Genomic DNA, 17,034 nt, shown 5'->3' on the forward strand with positions numbered 1-17,034 from the left:
GTAGTGGTGTGTATTAGCTACTTGTTTTGAAGTTTTGCTTCTTATTGAGAAACTATGTATAGTTTTGAGATGCAGGAAAAACCTGTAGGTCCTTGCACCATATATCTTGTCTTACAATTCTGAGGTATCACTGTTAACAATTCTAGATCATCAACACTTGCATAATGAGGCTGGCTTAGGTAATACACCTAAATAACTGTAGTTGTATGGCTGGAAACCTTGAGGTACCCAGTCCATTTGCTATTTCAAGACACACTGCTGGCACAGTGGTCTTTCTTTCTGCAACATTCAACCTTCCTCCATCTTAAATCTGATCATTGAGCATAGCGAGTAGGGTCCATCCTAATAGGATTAGATTTTGAAGAATCTAAATGTTAACAAATGAAAGAAGTAATAGGAACTTTTACATCTGGATTGAAGTCAGTTGATCTCAGCATATGTAGATGACAGCTTTGACCAAATTAAGAATATATTTTACTCATTGTTAATTTGCACCTCACTTGTAATTTGGAATTCGAGCAGAAGAGAAGTTTGTTTGGCAAGAAAAAATCGGCTGAAGCTGATAACTTAAGCATAAAGTAAAGCAGGTTGACTCGCTTAAAACTTTGATTTTGAAAAGAAGTAGTGATAGTATGCATGCCCTTTCATCGTGATAGAACAGCAGTTCAAGTTTGACTGTTACATAGGCTATCAAGTGATGCCCCATATTGGTTGATTACATGAGCCATACAAATGAGAGTGGATAATATATAAGATTAGAAATTCATATAGAATCATCACTTCTACTTACCATGTGATTAAGCAATAGATTTGTTCATGTGGTATAGTATTGTGAAGAATTTGGTTTAGTGATCTCCTTCCTCTCTCTACTCCTCCATACCTCACCAACCAATGCCAAGCCACCAAAAATAAGTAAATAAATTGATTGAAATAGGAAACAGAAAGTGTAACAAATCCAGAAAATTGTAACTTAAGTAAGAATATTTGACTGTGAACCGATATGTGAAAAGATTATCCTTCATTGTACTCTTGCTTTGGGAGGAATGCAGGCGTTCATGGATCATACATGCACAATATCTCATGGAATCAATTCAACCTATGAAGATAATTTGTTTTTTCATTCTTAGCTTTGCGATATAGGCCTTTAGTATGTCCATTTGATACATTGGTGCTTCATCTCATAATATAATAGATATCTTTTCCTTGCATAACTTGTATTAGTGGTGTATTGCTTGACCTTTCTTACTAGATGACATTGCTGCATATTGTCTTCGATGATACTTACTTTTCAACACTATAATTTCTATTCTGTTGCCATAAAATTTGAAGTGCTTTTAGAGCAACCTGATATTTGAAAACTTTGGGGAATAGTTCTATTATGGACTCAATCCAATACTGCTCTTGATAAGGGAAGCAAATGAAACCACCGTATTTGCACCTTAGGATGTCCTTGTCTCTCCTTCAGAAGGGGGAAGTTGGTCAAATTGTACAGTTAATGTAGTTTACGGGGAATATCAACTGTTTTTTGATTTACCTGAAGTATATTCTAAGTGCACCTTGTATATTTGCTATCACAACCTTTTGGCCTTTTGGTAATTGAGGGGTCATTTGGTTTATGAGATGATGCAGGATTGCATTATTAATCGTGTCATCCTGTTTTGCTGTGTTTCTGGTTGGGATCCATTATCCCATTCTCAAATTTTGTCCTATAGACTAGCAATACATCCTTGTTATTGATGTGCAAACCAAACTTATTCTCTTCCGTTTTGATTTCCCTGTATATATGTGTGTTATATCCACTCCAATTGTATTATCTGCTCTTTTGTATTTTAACGTGATTGTGATTGATATGGTTTTGTGTTGTAAGTATTTGATGGTAATATCTTGGGGAAGATCAAATAGAGGCACACATAAAAAGAGATGCACATGGACAACCACACACACATGCAGGTTTTTTTTGGGGGGTTTTTGAGGGGGGGGGGGGGGGGTGGGGGAGAGGTGAAGGACCGCTTAGGAGAATGAAATGGTTTTGGGAGCTCAAGCATCTTCCTCGTGTCAATCTCCATACCTTTGTGACAGATGACTCCAAAGTCGTCTTATGATTTTTTTGGCAAGCAAGACTGACTTAGTTTGACCTTCTGTGGGGGAGAAAAGGGGCAAAGAATAAATGAAGGTGAAAAAACAGAGGATCATGTTAATAAACATCAAACTTAAGAAGATCTTCAACAAAGAAAATGGCTTGTCACCCTATAGATATAATTGAATGCAACATCCAGGAAAAAACAGACTTGGTTTGTGTAGCTGTACTTAGTAGCTGATTTATCGTTCGTCTTTTGGATGTTTATTTTTAGTTTGTGTCCTTTTTGCCAAATAGTCGATAAAGAGCTGAATTGGAATGCAAAGGGGATTGTGAATAATAGTTAAGTGCTTGGGTAATATCTAGTTAGGAGGGAAAGGAATACTGAGGTCTTTTAAGTTGCTCCTCCCAAATAGTTAATGTTACTGAGTTCTAGGGAAGCGGCCTTCTTTATGTTGGTATCTGCTGTTTGTTCTTAAGCTTTATGTTGGACTGGGTAACCTAGTTAGAAGTATATATTGGCTTCGAGTGAATAAAGATTCAGTTCATGATCAAATTTGACAAGCAACGTTTTGATGTACGATGTGTTTTCTCCCAGTAATTATTAGTTTGGAATTCGATAGACAGAACGAAGATATCTGAACTCGCTGCAATCATGCTTGTGCTATGCTGTCATCTTTTTGACAAAGATGAATCATTTTGAGATCAACATCTCCCATCTTTATCCCACGAACCTTGCCTTCGTTGCATTGCATCATGTGCTGACAAAGTTTGTGAAGTGCTGAAGTCCCATCCATCATCTTTTGCAGTGGGACAGCAGAGCATTTTTTACAATTATGTTCATGGGATAAGGTAAAAATTGAAATCGGGCATTTTGTTACTGTTATTTAGCAAAGGGAAGCGTGGACTTCTGGTGTAAAAAAACAAAAAAACAAAAAAAAAAAAGGCAGACGGGTTGCTTTAGCTGATATCAATGAGAAAAGCCAATTTTCTGCTGAAACTACAGATTCAAGATGTGCAGTTTACATATTGTACTCTCAAAACACTACTACTGTACTATAATAAGAAGAAAAAGTTTGCCCTGTGGTGTGGTGCTCTTCCCATTCACGACACGGATAGACTAATGGTAGAATGCTGCTGCTCCCATCAACTTCAGTCAATGAATTTCCGGAAACGCAACTTCCAACTTGGAAGTCACGGATTACGATGGTTTCTTTAAGATTTAATAACTAAAAAATTGTTAGGTGGGAAATTCATATACTACATTTTATTACAGCTAAAGATAGCACTAGAAGTCTTTTCATGATGGTGAAAGTTTGAATCTGAGAAATCTATCTTCAATTTTTTTTTTTTCCTTCCCAAACGCTATCTTCAATTTTGTTTTGTAGTTAAAATGTGTACTCAGCACCACCATGGTTTTGGACCTCAGCCACTTTTTGAGGTCTATTCTGCCGACTTATCGTCCATGATTTGATTTCATAATCATACGTCAATGACAAATAAATGGAGCATCTCTAATTCCTTTCCCTTTGCTTTAATTAAATGGTGTCTTTTGCTATTTTCTTTTTTTAATAATCTTTTTTTTTTATTCATTAGTCATCTAATGAAATTAGTGGCTCTAGAATGAAGAGACGATGTGAAAATTAAAAAAAAAATAGAAAAGAGGAAAGAAGGCAAAGAAAAATCGAAATTAAGATTAAAGAGAGGCAATTTTGTCTCATGAGGTAAAGCGACACAACTGAAAGGTTAGGAAATAAGGTGAGAATGAGGCCATACCTAAAGGGGATTTATGGTAATTAACCCTAAATTTCTACTTCAAATGATTTGAGAAGGTCATGAGTAAATGCATCCCAACATTATTATTAATATTTTCTTTGTGGGAGATAGATGTCTAATTCGAATTAATAGGTGACTTCTCGTGGTGAAGTGCGGGTTTTTTGAGTTCAAAATGATTTTTGGGCATGCTACTTGATCTTTAGATGTCAAAAGGTCATTGGACTGCTGTCCTTTCTTATTAGTTGGTCTTGCTTTAGGAAAAGAGCTAGTAGTACTGTGTAGTTGGATTTCATGCTATTATTTCGATTGGACTTTTGTGATGAAACCTTTCGTTATAGTTATCATATTTGTCTAAACGGAAGGTTACATGATTTGTCAGATCACCTAAGCAGGATGTTATCATGTTTTCTCTTTTCACATTTGCACTAAGAGATGAGGCTGCAAAAATTTCCTTGTCAATTCGTTTCCAAAAAAAAAAATTTTTTTTTTTTTGATACAAATTGCAAAGATTTTGGTAACACATTAGTTTAGCAATAATTTAAAAATCTTACTAGCGGGTTTAAACTATAATGGAAAATCATACTGGGCTTCAGAAAAATGTAGCACTAAAACTAATTATGATTACTAGCGGGTTTAAAAGAGTAAAGTGATAGTGCCAAACTAATTATGATTTTTCTCTTTTTTTTTTTATAACTGGGAGATTTTGAATTCAAGAACTCATGCTTACAATCAAATCAAAATTTGGTTTTGCGTATTATGCAGTCAGCAATCAAGTAAAACCTTCTTTGGCAAAGCTAAGTTTGTTTGCTACAAGTCTTTTAACAATTTTAGCTGCAATAATCTCAAAAAATTTCTCAAAGTTTTTAAACTATACATTTCAAAATATCCAAAAAATTACACACTTCAAAAAAATTTTCTACAGCTTCTACCGTAAGTTACAAAAAAATTTCCACATGAGACCTAACTAAGTTTAACAATTTCCACAGTTATTTTTGTTGCTCATCCTGATGAGGCCAAGAGATATGATGCTTAAATAACTAGTCTTCTGAACACCACCAAAACCAATTAATTAATTGTTCCGGTGAAAACAGTTATCTATCTAAAAGTCAAAGAATCACAATCTTAGAAAGAATAGGTTCTGTGGCTGTCAATGAGTTATCACACGACAATTCTTGATCAAAAGTAAGACCAGCTAATCAGTCACTACTGGAGAAGGATTAACTTTTCCCGAAGTTAATTTAGGTTTAGAAAAAGAAGTCTTTTGGTATAAATTTCCTTACGGGACAAAATTCAATGATGACAACAACCATTCTGGTTTTTTTTTTTAAATTTTTTTTTTGTTTTGGTTGCTGTGGGGGGGGGGGGGGGGGGGGGCTCTGAAGTAAGTGGTCTAAAGTGGTTAAGTTAAGATGTGTTCGTTGACCAAAGCACCACAGCTCCTATGAAGGCAACTTAATTTAGGTAAGAATTCAGACATTTGAGTCAATGGCTTAGGGAGAATTCTTTGTAAGTTTATCTTTGGACTTTGTGTGTTTCTCGTTTGTATCAAGTTGTCAATTGGACGATTTGGACAGAACTCAAAAGCAGCCGAAATTAGCAAATCAACAACAAGAAACAAGTTTTCATTATTGAGAACTGAGAACCCAAAAGCATTGACAAGAAATGTTTAATCTCTAAGCCTAAAAAGAAGGACAGAAGTCTTTTATTGTAACCATGCACTTAAGGTTTGATTTCGCCAAGCTCTACCTCCTTGATGTCTATTCCCATTTACGTATTAAAAGGATTGTTTTTTTTATTATTATTATTTGCTTTAGTTATTTTCTTACCTTTTGGATTTTTTTTTTTTTGGAGAATTGATCACCTTTTGGAATTCATTCCAATTAACTATGAGTTTCAGATTAAGAACTTTTGTTTCGTCTATTTCCTCAATAATCAATTGATCATGACTCCGAATTTGTTTACGTGCATTAGAATAACTTAATGGCACAATTAAATATTCTTTAAATATATGTCATACATGATTTATAAAAGGGTAAAAAAACAAAAAAGTCCCCGTGGTAAACCTAATATACAGAAAAAATCCTCCGTGATTTTAAAACGTACAACACGAGACCTCATGTTTTGAACTAAATTGTTAAGATGACGGAATCCGTTAAACTTAACGAAAATGGATGAAATGATAAAAATGTCCTAATATAATTAAGCAAAAGACAGGTCAACAAAATTATTTGTTTTATCCTCTAGAGAAAGAAAATTAAGAGTTAAGGGGAAAAACAGGTATATTTGTTAAAAATTAGATATAATTTTTTTTTTAAATTCTAATAAGCCATTTCCGTCAAGTTTAACGGATTCCGTCATCTTTACAATTTAGTTCAAAACATGAGGTCTCGTGTTGTACGTTTTAAAACCACGGAGGATTTTTTCTGTATATTAGATTTACCACAAAAGGTTTTTTTTTATTTTTTACCCTTTATAAAAGTGTAAATTGGTCATTAATTGCTTGAGTATTGCAAAAATTGAATGGGGTCAATTTGATGAAAAAAAAAAAGAAAGAAAGAAAACGCTTCTGTTAGAGGTCCGAAAGTGATGGAAAACAAAGGGTGTCTTTTACATAATTGACCAACTTGGAACTTTTTTGGAAAATGATAAAAGCAAGATATAATGTACACACTAAAAATTAATCTTCTTCTTCTAATAAGCTGGAGAGCACTGGATTTATTCCGAATTACTCAAAACAAGAACTGGATTTTGTAATGACCATACAAGAGACGAATATTTTTGGATTCTTCTTGAAAGGTACGTGCGTGTTGTGGAAGGATAGAATAAGGGCGACTTTGCTTAAGAGAGACAATTGGTATAATTAAACCTGTAAATGCAGGTGAGTTAAATGTGTTTGCTTCCCGTGTTGTCTAATGCATCATTGGGCTCCAAAGGTAAGAGAAGGGGGGCGGGGAGTCCCGTCTAGCGTGTTCTCACCTTTTGGAATGGCATTTTTCTTCAAAAAAAAATTTCATATTTTTCGTAAATATATTTTTTTATAAAATTACTTTTTTATCTTACATACATTAAAATCGTTGTAATATAATTTTTCTACAAAAATTACAAGAAAAAGCAATCCAAACAATACACAGTCCAATTCTTTTACGAAACTATAGCATAATTGCTTCACTCTTGTCCCTTTCTCTTCCTCTGAATTTTGATAGTATCCCCTTTAACTTCGTAATTGTCCCCTAAAAGTGTGTGAACCCTTACGACCATCTTCAACATTTCTATGAGGAAACATTGAACTAAAATATATAACAAGCTGATACTTTTTTCCTTTCTAATAAATGTTATTGTAACGCTGTGTGAATTGATTGATTATATCATTTATTTTTTCATACTAAATTTTATTTTAAGGTTCTGAATTCTAATCCCTCATTCCCTTTCCCCCCGCTTATACACACACGCGCGCGCGCACACACAATCCCATATATATTTTAAAGTTTACGCTAATCACTCCTATACACTAAAATATAGGGGGAGAAAAAGGAAAAACTGACCTTGAGACAAGTAGGACATTTTTACACAAGATGGATCTGAACCATTAATGTATGTTTGGATTGTCGAATAATTTAGCAGTTTATGAGATGCAATTGGACATGTCAAATGAATCTATTGGCAATCTCAAGCATAATAATAGAGCCATGAAACCCTAAAGATGTGAGAAATCCACTTCCATTTCGTCCTTTAATTTCCATCTAAAGAAAGCGTTGACCTGAATGGATCACACACACATGCACCACTTGCAGTTCCCTTTTCCTTTTCTCTGAAGAGCTAAAGAACCACGGACACAGACTATTGTACTAGCTTAGCCAGAATAATTAATTTAAACCTTCAAAAAAAATTTTAAAAAGAAGGGATAATTAAGGTGAACCATTGCTGTCAGGGACTTTTTCAAGGCAGCACGAGACCCTATTTTGATCCTTAATCTCCGTAGTTATTATCTTGACTTAATTCATTAATTAATCCTGTTTCAATCATGTAATTACTACTGATACCATCCATTACAGTCAAAATCATCACAGCTCATCCTCACATCATTAGTAAGAAAGCCCAGCACATGATCATACCAATATTTAATGTAAAGAAAAAGAAAAGACATAATTCTCAGTGAGTTGCATAAACTTATAAAAAAAAAATATTAAAAGAGAAAAGAAAAAGGAATTCATTTGGAATTTTAGATGGATCTGTCCTCCTGTACTTTTGTTAGCTTCAAGTTAAGCTTCGCTTCCTCGTGCCAAGTCTATCACTTCCAAATACGGCGTCGTGCTGCTTACGCATTTGGGTGGACTTGACGGCCGTCGACGAGAGTTTCAAACTTCGAATCAAACGCAGTGCAGTCTTTCTCCACTAAACAAGGGTCAGTCAACAGTCAACGCCGTTACGACTCCCAACTTTCAAGGCTTGGAAACGGAAGCCGCGTCTTTGACGGAAGAGGGCTCTCCACCAGGTCCGCCACCACCGCTAACCATCGTGGCTGACTGAACGGTCAACACCGACATGCTAGGAGATGAGGGCCCACCGGCTTCACCAACCCCGTTACCGCTAGCCCCACCTCCCAGCCCCAGAAGCGGGTTGTTAGCGCCATTGCCGGTGAGACCGGGATGCATGGGATTCCTGGAGTGACACGTGGCCGTAGAAATGGCCGTAGCCAGAGAAATAGGCATGAGGCACAGCCCCTTACCCTGGAGATACTGCATGGCCGATCCCATGTCCTCTTCCATTAGCTTAGCCACCTGGTGCTCCGTTACCGTCATGCCATCATTATTGTTGTTGTTCGATGATGACGCTGTTTGTGTTCCGTTACTGCTCCTTCCATTCCCGCAGTCACCGCCTCCCTTTTATATTCATCACAAACAACACACACACACACACCAATGTACAATCAAATTAACCAATTATTAAACCACATACTATTAAATTTCTTTTTTTTTTAAAATAGAAAATTTAGATCATTTTAGAATTGCCAATTTTTGGAATGTATATGTAGAAGAATGTGAGTACTATAGTGATTTAATACATAAGAAGAGATAAAATAAAAAATGATTTAAAAAAAAATATGTTGACGACGACAAAAATGTGGTAAAATTTTTTTTTTACTGGAAACCTACAATCCAAATGCAGCAGGCAGTCACTTGACTATTATTGATTGCACGGAAACCAAAACCGGGGGTTGCTGAATCAGCCAGCCGCCCATGCCCATGCCCATGCGGGCAGGGGAGGGAGGTAGTGGTGGGGGAGGCAGTGGAATGTGGAAAGCGAGCACGCGTGATACACTTTTTGATAAATTGTCGTTTTCTAAGGAGGACAAGAAGCGTATTTGATTGATTTTTTAAAAAATGCAGGAGAAAAAGGTTAGAGGTGCGTGCGTGGTTGGTTTTGGAGATGTCGACGATTCCTGCTCCAACCTTTTTTCTGTTTTTGGAAAGATTAAAAGGTTGGAGTGAGTTGGAGAGACAGTCATCTTATCTCAATGCAAAATATTTTTTGTTTTAGCAGCTTAGCTCTAGGGAAAAGCAAGAAGCATAGAGGTAAATTAATGCTGCCTATTTTTGGTTTAAGTTGAATTAGGTGCTTTTGGTAAAAGAAGATTAGATTGGCTAACGCAACAATAATGAATTACTAAAATTTGGTGAACGGAGACTTGTACATTAGATAGATAGATTAATGTTCTGTGTGGATTGTGTATTTTTTAGAGTTTTAATAGAAAAATATATTGCAGTTATTTAATGCTATATGCAGGATTTTTTTTTGGAAAAAAAAAAATGATTAGAAAATTGCAATGCAAGAAATAGAATGTAGCAAGTACCTCAGAAGACATATCAGCAGCGAGGGGGGCAACAGCACCACCTAATCTGCTCATGCTCAGAACCTGCGTTACATATTGTATAATGACCACAGCTTAAACGGTTTGTTCATCATCATCATTAACCCCAAAAAAAAAAATTGAAAAAAGAAAAGGTTTGGTTTTCAACTTTTCTAATTATCTTAATCAATCCCCATTACTGTTGGTCACGGAATTTCGCAATAAACAACAACCAAAGAGAGGAATTTTCTCGGACAACAAAATAAGACGCCCCATGTTCACCCCACCCCATCTAATTAAAACTATAATAATAATAACAGAATTTGTCAACTAAATAAAAGAATCCCTCCCCACTTCTTCTTTTCTAATAAATAAATACAGACATCTACCCCTGCTACTCATCTTCTAATAGAATACTACTAAAGTAAGGAGCGGAAAGGGGGGGAGATTAGGAGTCAGTACTTTGACTTGGAGCTGGAGGAATTTGACGTAGTCGATGATCTCGTCCAGCATTGAAGCCTTGTCCGTCTGTCATCCCCCCACCAAATACATCCAACAACAACAACACGGTATCAGCCCCATTTAAAAATAGTAGCAGTGTGTGTTGTGAGCAGCAGTCATACACTTATCTCCAGTGTTAAAAATAAGCACGAAAAATGTTCGATCCATTAAATCAATCTGTGTGTACGATGCGATCATATGATTCCAATTTAAATCACCTTTTTATCTCTCGCATATATTAAATTACTACTACAGTAATTTTTCTATAAAAAATTTAAAAAAAAATACAATCCATACAAAGAATAAATTTTGTACATGTGCTAGTAGTAAAATATTATGCCCTGATTTGTTCATAAAAGATTATACCAGCAGTACTGATATATATAATTATACTGGCTAAAAGATTCAAGAAAAAGGGAGGAAAGAAACCAGGAGTGCCGGTACATCTGAGTCAGGGACTGTGCTTTTTTTTTTTAGGAGGAGTAGCTATCATCTGATTATGAATGATCCCTCTGTCACTCTATCTGCTTTCCAGCTTTACATTTTCAGGTACGCACGGAAAGATATATACTGAACAAACTCCCCCCACTTTACCACAGTCTGTACTCCAGTGTACTCGCTCCCTTCATGATTAAAGTACAAAATGTTGTCCTACCCCTACTATTTTGCCCGCCCTATGATTTTCCTTGAACTTCAATTCAAGAAACCCTCTTGCTTGTAAATTCTTATATATATATATTTTTTAGAGCTTCATGTTATGGTACTATCATTGGATTAAGCAGTTACACAATTTGTGGAAGTTTAATCAATGAAAAATTAAAAGTTATCGCTAATTCTTAGTAGTATTAATAGTCAACAAAAGAAAGAGACAGAGGGAGAAAGATTAGACTGAAGCGAGTAGCTAGCGCGTACACCTTGTTTGCATTGGGCACCAGTTCCTGCAGAGCCTTCATTCTCTCTGCAATTCTCTCTCTACGTAGCTGTCATCACCCACATTATACAAACAAATTCCAAAAACAGAATCAGCAAAATTCAGAAACTAGAAAACAAATTGAAACAAGCGAAAAACAAGAAACAAATTTTTGTACTGCTAGCCTAATAACAGGACTGCAAAGTCACGGCTTCTAGTATAACGTACTCTTTCAGCAATGCTATGTGGATCCGTGGCTTGTCCTCTCCGGGCCCTCACCCTCTGCTGTCGTGGCTGCGCCGCCGCCGTCCCTCCTCCTCCGGCGGTTCCCATTGAACCGCTTGCCGCGGCCTGGTTCATTGCCTGGGCTCCAAAATTTTGGGCTTGCATCGCTCCGCCCTGTACAAATTAAGCCAAAGACGCAAATAAAACGAAATCCCATTTATCAGTACAAGTTCCTTTTTAACAAACAAGGGGGAAAAAAGGTAGGGGATGGTTTAGATTTGAAAATAATCAGGAGAGAGACCTGAGGGTGGTGAAAATGCTGAAGTTGAGTGGAGGGTTGAACAGTAAATCCGTTGTATAGAGCTTGAACTGATGCATCATTTCCCTGTCATTAAATTCTCAGTTAAAACCCATATTTAATACTACTACTAACAAATTTTTAATCATATAAACTGAAGAATAATTAAATTAATTATAGACTCCTTAATTACACTCTGCCAGAGAAAAACAAAATGAACTCACGGGATTAGCAGATTTAAAGGGGGACCCGTCGACGATGACTTCATTCTGATCGCCGTTACCGGCCAAATTCAGCGGCGGCATGGCCAAGAGGCCGCCGTTGGGGCCAGGAGGGGATCTGAGGCCATTTCCGGCGAGGCCCCGAGGGAGCATTAACTGTTGATGAAGCATTAAAGCTTTGGCGCCGCCGATCTGGTGCTGCCGGAGCTTATTAGCCAACAAAACCGACTGGTCCTCGAGAGAACCCAGAGGGGTCTGGGACAAAGGGTCCCAGGGGGGCTGGGTTTTAATAAGGTCAGGAGCAGGCCAGGAAGCGGTGGAGATGGAAGAAAGCATTTGTTCGAGGAAGTCGTCGTGGGACGACGTCGTCGAGTCGAAGTGGTGGTGGTGCTGTTGTTGTTGGCCGTTTTGGAGGTCGTGGAGTTGTTGGTTAAGGAGGGAATTCATGGCTTGCATTTCTCTGCTACTGCTACTACCGGGTTGCATTTTCTGTGAACGTAGGAGAAGTTCTTGAGCCTTAAATTTCACGAATAACGAGAGAACTTAAGCTAGCAAGTGATTTGGTCTTCTTTCTTTTCTACTATACGATACGATGATTTTCGGCACTCGCGGGACGAGAGAGAGAGAGAGAGAGGACTTTAGTTGTCAACTGTGCTACGAGACTCGAATAGAAGTCGAGAAATAGTAGGAAGTGGCAAGTGATGGAGGAAGAAAGGGCTGTTGTTACTGGTTTTTGAAGACGAGAAGAGGACTGTGAAGAAGAAGTTTTGTGTTTGGAAATGGAATGTTTCGAGTAGCCATGTATGTAGATTTGTGGGAACTTCTTCGAGTGAATAAATAGTAGTGTGTTTAAGCATTATTATTGCTTCTTCTGCTGTTTCTTTTTTCTTCAAAAAAAAAAAAAAAACTAGTAGTATTTCCTTTTTATCTTTTTTGTTTTTTGAGATCTTTTGGTTGTATTCTTAAGTAGGTTCTGTTCTACAGTTTGGGGATTTTGTTTTGATATTGGATGGATTCACACTTGTAAGCTCTCCTGCCACTTACACATCCAAATCAGTGAATCATACGCGCTTTCGGTTTTTTGTAGTGTCGTTCTCTTTTGCAGAATATATATATATATATATATATATATATATATATATATATATATATATATGTTTTTCATCATTAATTGAATGAACAAATAAACTCTCATACTTAGTACATTTCAAAGTATTCTGAAAAAATATTTGCACTTTTCGATTAAACTCGTAATAAACTTTTGATGTTTTTATAGTTCATGCATTATACTTTAATTTTTTTTTAAAATTAAAATTTAAGGACAATAATTTATCTCTCTAATTATACACAAAATAATAGCCACATATAACATAATTATATAAATTTATATATAAAGGTAAAGAGGCGATAAAACTTTAATAAATTTATACACGAGGTCAAGAGTTTAAATCTGTATAAATATACCATAAGTTTTTTTTTTTTAAATATATATATATATAGTAGTTTTAACCATATTTTTAATTCCATGAATTTCAAATATATTTTTACCATTCACGTACGAATTTATAGGCGTAATTTTGTTGAACATGTTTTCTTGCTCCGAACTTTTAATTATACCGAATTACAGATATAAAGAATGGTAAGAGTTTAGACCGTACCGTTTGATAAGGTACACTTTGTGATGGGTTGTTCCCACTACTAATATTATCACGACATGATTATAGATACTCAGTGCTACCAAATTATTGCAATCAAGCTTCCTCTATTTCCTTCTACAAAAAGCTCGATCAATAGTGCGCAGCAAAGTTTTTTTTTTTTTTTTTTTTTTGGATAAAACATCATAATTTCATTAAAATTTACACTAATGATAGAAGTTATACCATCAAATATACACAGATATCAAAGAATAAATCTGAAAAATGGATGCTATAGATATAAAAAAAAAACAGATAAAAATTATACTGTAAAACTCCAAAAACATATTTTGTTCCAATCCAATCTTAATTCAAGGGCTGATTCGGATAATTGTCGGTTAAGTGATTTGATGATGAAGGGCAAAAATGAGAATGACTTCCCTTATTCATTTTCTCATCTTCGCCCTGTCCAGAATGTCACCCTGATTGCGAGGGGGTGGACAAAGATTTGCTGAACCACAAGCGGAAATTAGAAACTTGTTGGGCCGTGATACGAAAGGCGCGGCTTTCCCATATTTTACTCTTAGTTAATGGACCATTAAGTCCTCCGATGCACCCAAAAAAAATTGCTCTCTTAATGAAGGTTGTGTTCGGATTGCATTTTCTACGATTTTTCATGAAAAAATTACTGTAGCGATTTGATGTATACGAGAGAAAAAGGTAATAGGAAAATGTGATCGTGGAAAACGATGTAATTTTCTGATAAAAAACTGCAATCCACACAAGAATCAATTCCAATTTAAATAGACAGCGGTAAACATTGAAGGACCTTTGTCTTTTGTTACTTTTTATATTTTTCGGAATGTAAAGAGATAGTGAAGAATATCAAGGCCATTCTTTCAATTCTCTTAAAAGGTGAAAGAAAAATAAGTAACGTAATGTTGTGCACATTGATTTTAAATGGGCTTATAGGATTGCAAGACTTTTAACCTAGAATTAAGAGAAGGTATGTTTATGCATCGATGTAATTTCACAACTACATACATATAAGCATACTTGCGTCTATACTGCATATGCACCCATAGTAGTAAATTAGATTATCTTCGAATGACCAAAATCATTTATATATTTTTACGTTCATGGTTCCCAATTTTTTTTAAAAAAAACTTGGGTTCCCCGTGACATCTTGCAACAACGTGATGGCCTTATTAAATAGGCGTTGCTATTTGTGAATAATACTTTCTCGTCTGGATTGCTATATTTTAGAGTTTCTGTGAATAAATGTACTGTAATAAGTAATTTGATATATGCGGATCGATTACAAAAAATGATTGGAAAATGTAATCGTCAATAATTTGATAGAAAAATGCAATGCAAACACTTATTCACGATTATAGTGAAGAATGTAAAATACACCAATCACCAAAAGATCTACGTGCAACTTGGAACATTTTTTTTTTTTAAAGCATCTTGCATGATGCTATGTGTGATTAAGCGTGATTTGCTAGAACTACTAGTGAGGTGCATGTACATTGCATCATTTGAGATCCAGTAGACAGACGAATGAATCGTATTAAATAAATGAGCCATGACTAAAATCTTACCCTGTTGATGTTACGACAACGAGTAATTGATTTAAATTAAGATTCATAGAGAGAATTAAAAAAAATTCTCTTAAAAATACAATAATGCTGCAGCAGCAGCAGCTAGCTGCTTAGCAGTTGAATATATCTACAATTATTCTGATATTATGGATGCCTTCGGAATATATCTACAAATAAGTACATGAAAAGTCATTCAAGTCCTTTTTTTTTTTTTTTTATCTTATCGTTTCTTGAGAAAGAGAGAGACTTTACAAGCTTATGATCAATAAAAATCAGTAAAGCTAGACACTTGTGAAGACGAAGAATTTGTAGGTATACGTCCTTTTCCTGCACCTATCACTGACTCTTTCATTTACATGTTAAGATCCTTCTTTACAGCTCCCCACCACACAAACTATTGATAAAAAGATGAGCTCCATTGAGTTTCATTACAATTATCATATCAACTGAAAAGGCAGGAATCTTAAGCCAAGTGCACATCTTGACAACGTATGGAAATATTAGGGAAAAAAATATTAATAACAATTGATAAGCTCGACATTTCTTAGACAGCGAAACATTTTAATGTCTAGTTGGTAAGATGTTTCTTCATCTGTAACCGAGAGATTACGGGTTCAGAGTCATAAACTGCTATTGATCCTCTTAATAAAAACGAAAAAACAAGTCCGAAAAAGCTTGTATTTATTTTTGAGAGAAAAAAAAAAAAGAAGAAGGAAGCGTGCTTGGGTTTTCCTTAATGTTTCTAGATTATTTTCAATTTTTTTTTTTTCCGTTTGACTATGGAGTTATCGATCAGAAACATCTAGCAGGCGGGTTTCTAAATTCGTAATTTTTGTGTTCCATAGCCATTAGGAAAGGACCAAATCCATTCGAATTTTCAAAATAGTCTCTTTAAAGAATCACTTTTCTGTATATATGTATGTTAATTATTAAAAGCAAAAGCAAAAGAGAAATGACTTGGAGAGAATTTCTTGAGAACAAACAAACAATGATTGTTAATTGATGGATGATATGCTCGTCCATATCACACAAATCTTTCATAATCACGAAGGATTATCAACTGTCTCGAGAACTCTTTGAATGACTAAACATTCCATCATTGTTTTAATATGACGCACTATAAGTAGAATTGTACTTGGAAGAAGGCCAAAAAAAAAAACAAAAGAAGAAAAGAATGAAATAATAGGAACAGGTAATGATATTTAGAAATCTTTCTATTAAAAAAAACTAGAAAACGAAAACATTACATGGCTTCACATATTAGGCATGATTTCGTTTTCTAGTTTTTTTTTTTCTCTAATGATAATTCACCTAAAACAGGAATGAAAAAAAAAAGAAAGGAAAAAAAAACTTAAAACGAGAATGACGGAGGAGGAAAAAGAAAAGGGTTTATCCATACTTGACAAAAAAAAAAAAAAACGAGCCAATTGATTAACTAGAAAATGTAAGTTTAATTAAAAAAAGAGAGAGAGAGAAAAAAAAAAAGGAAATCAGCGAGCTTATATTCCTATTGAATAAAAAAGAAAAGTGAGATGCTCTTTACAAAAGTAAAGAATTAATAATGTATTAATGATTGGAAGCATCAAATTCAAATCAAGAATTTGTAGTTACATTATTATAATAACCGGAAAATACACTATAATTTGTGTAAAGGCGACCGTGCTTTTGGCTGTACATATAATTGAAGATCTGATCATTTATTCTGGTCAACCCTTATTGCCAATATTTAATTAATAGTTGTAATTAAAGTGACAGGGGTGTAAGTAAATTCTACTAATATTTATAGCACAAAAGCATATATTCTGTCGGCTACAGATCCTAATACCCATCCCCTTTTTATAATAATAATAATAAAAATAAAATACATTCTTACAATTTGTACTTGCAGTCTAACAGCAGTTTGTTAATATTCCATTTTTGAAACTTTTGTAAGGATTTTT

General features: G+C 35.1%; 1 protein-coding gene across 1 annotated transcript; it reads right to left on the reverse strand.

Moving 5' to 3' along the window:
- Positions 1-7,956: 7,956 nt before the first annotated feature.
- On the reverse strand, positions 7,957-12,663 carry LOC113693566 (bHLH transcription factor RHL1). Its single transcript, XM_027212098.2, has 7 exons — positions 11,860-12,663; positions 11,639-11,722; positions 11,341-11,511; positions 11,117-11,182; positions 10,164-10,229; positions 9,705-9,767; positions 7,957-8,733 (listed from the first exon to the last, which is right to left on the reverse strand). The coding sequence occupies exons 1-7, from the start codon at positions 12,340-12,342 to the stop codon at positions 8,293-8,295; spliced, it is 1,374 nt and encodes a 457-aa protein (XP_027067899.1). The 5' UTR covers positions 12,343-12,663; the 3' UTR covers positions 7,957-8,292.
- Between the last annotated feature and the right edge of the window lie 4,371 nt (positions 12,664-17,034).

The sequence above is a fragment of the Coffea arabica genome, chromosome 6c (genome assembly GCF_036785885.1).
Source record: "Coffea arabica cultivar ET-39 chromosome 6c, Coffea Arabica ET-39 HiFi, whole genome shotgun sequence".
In the NCBI taxonomy this organism is placed as follows: Eukaryota; Viridiplantae; Streptophyta; class Magnoliopsida; order Gentianales; family Rubiaceae; genus Coffea; species Coffea arabica.

Bases quoted from the DNA above. Each gene is read 5' to 3' on its own strand.
- LOC113693566 (XM_027212098.2), bottom strand. From the start codon at position 12,342: ATGCAACCCGGTAGTAGCAGTAGCAGAGAAATGCAAGCCATGAATTCC. The intron at 11,723-11,859 runs GTGAGTTCATTT...ATTTAATGACAG, and splicing joins CCTTTAAATCTGCTAATCCC to GGAAATGATGCATCAGTTCA. The intron at 10,230-11,116 runs GTGTACGCGCTA...GGGGGATGACAG, and splicing joins TGGTGCCCAATGCAAACAAG to ACGGACAAGGCTTCAATGCT.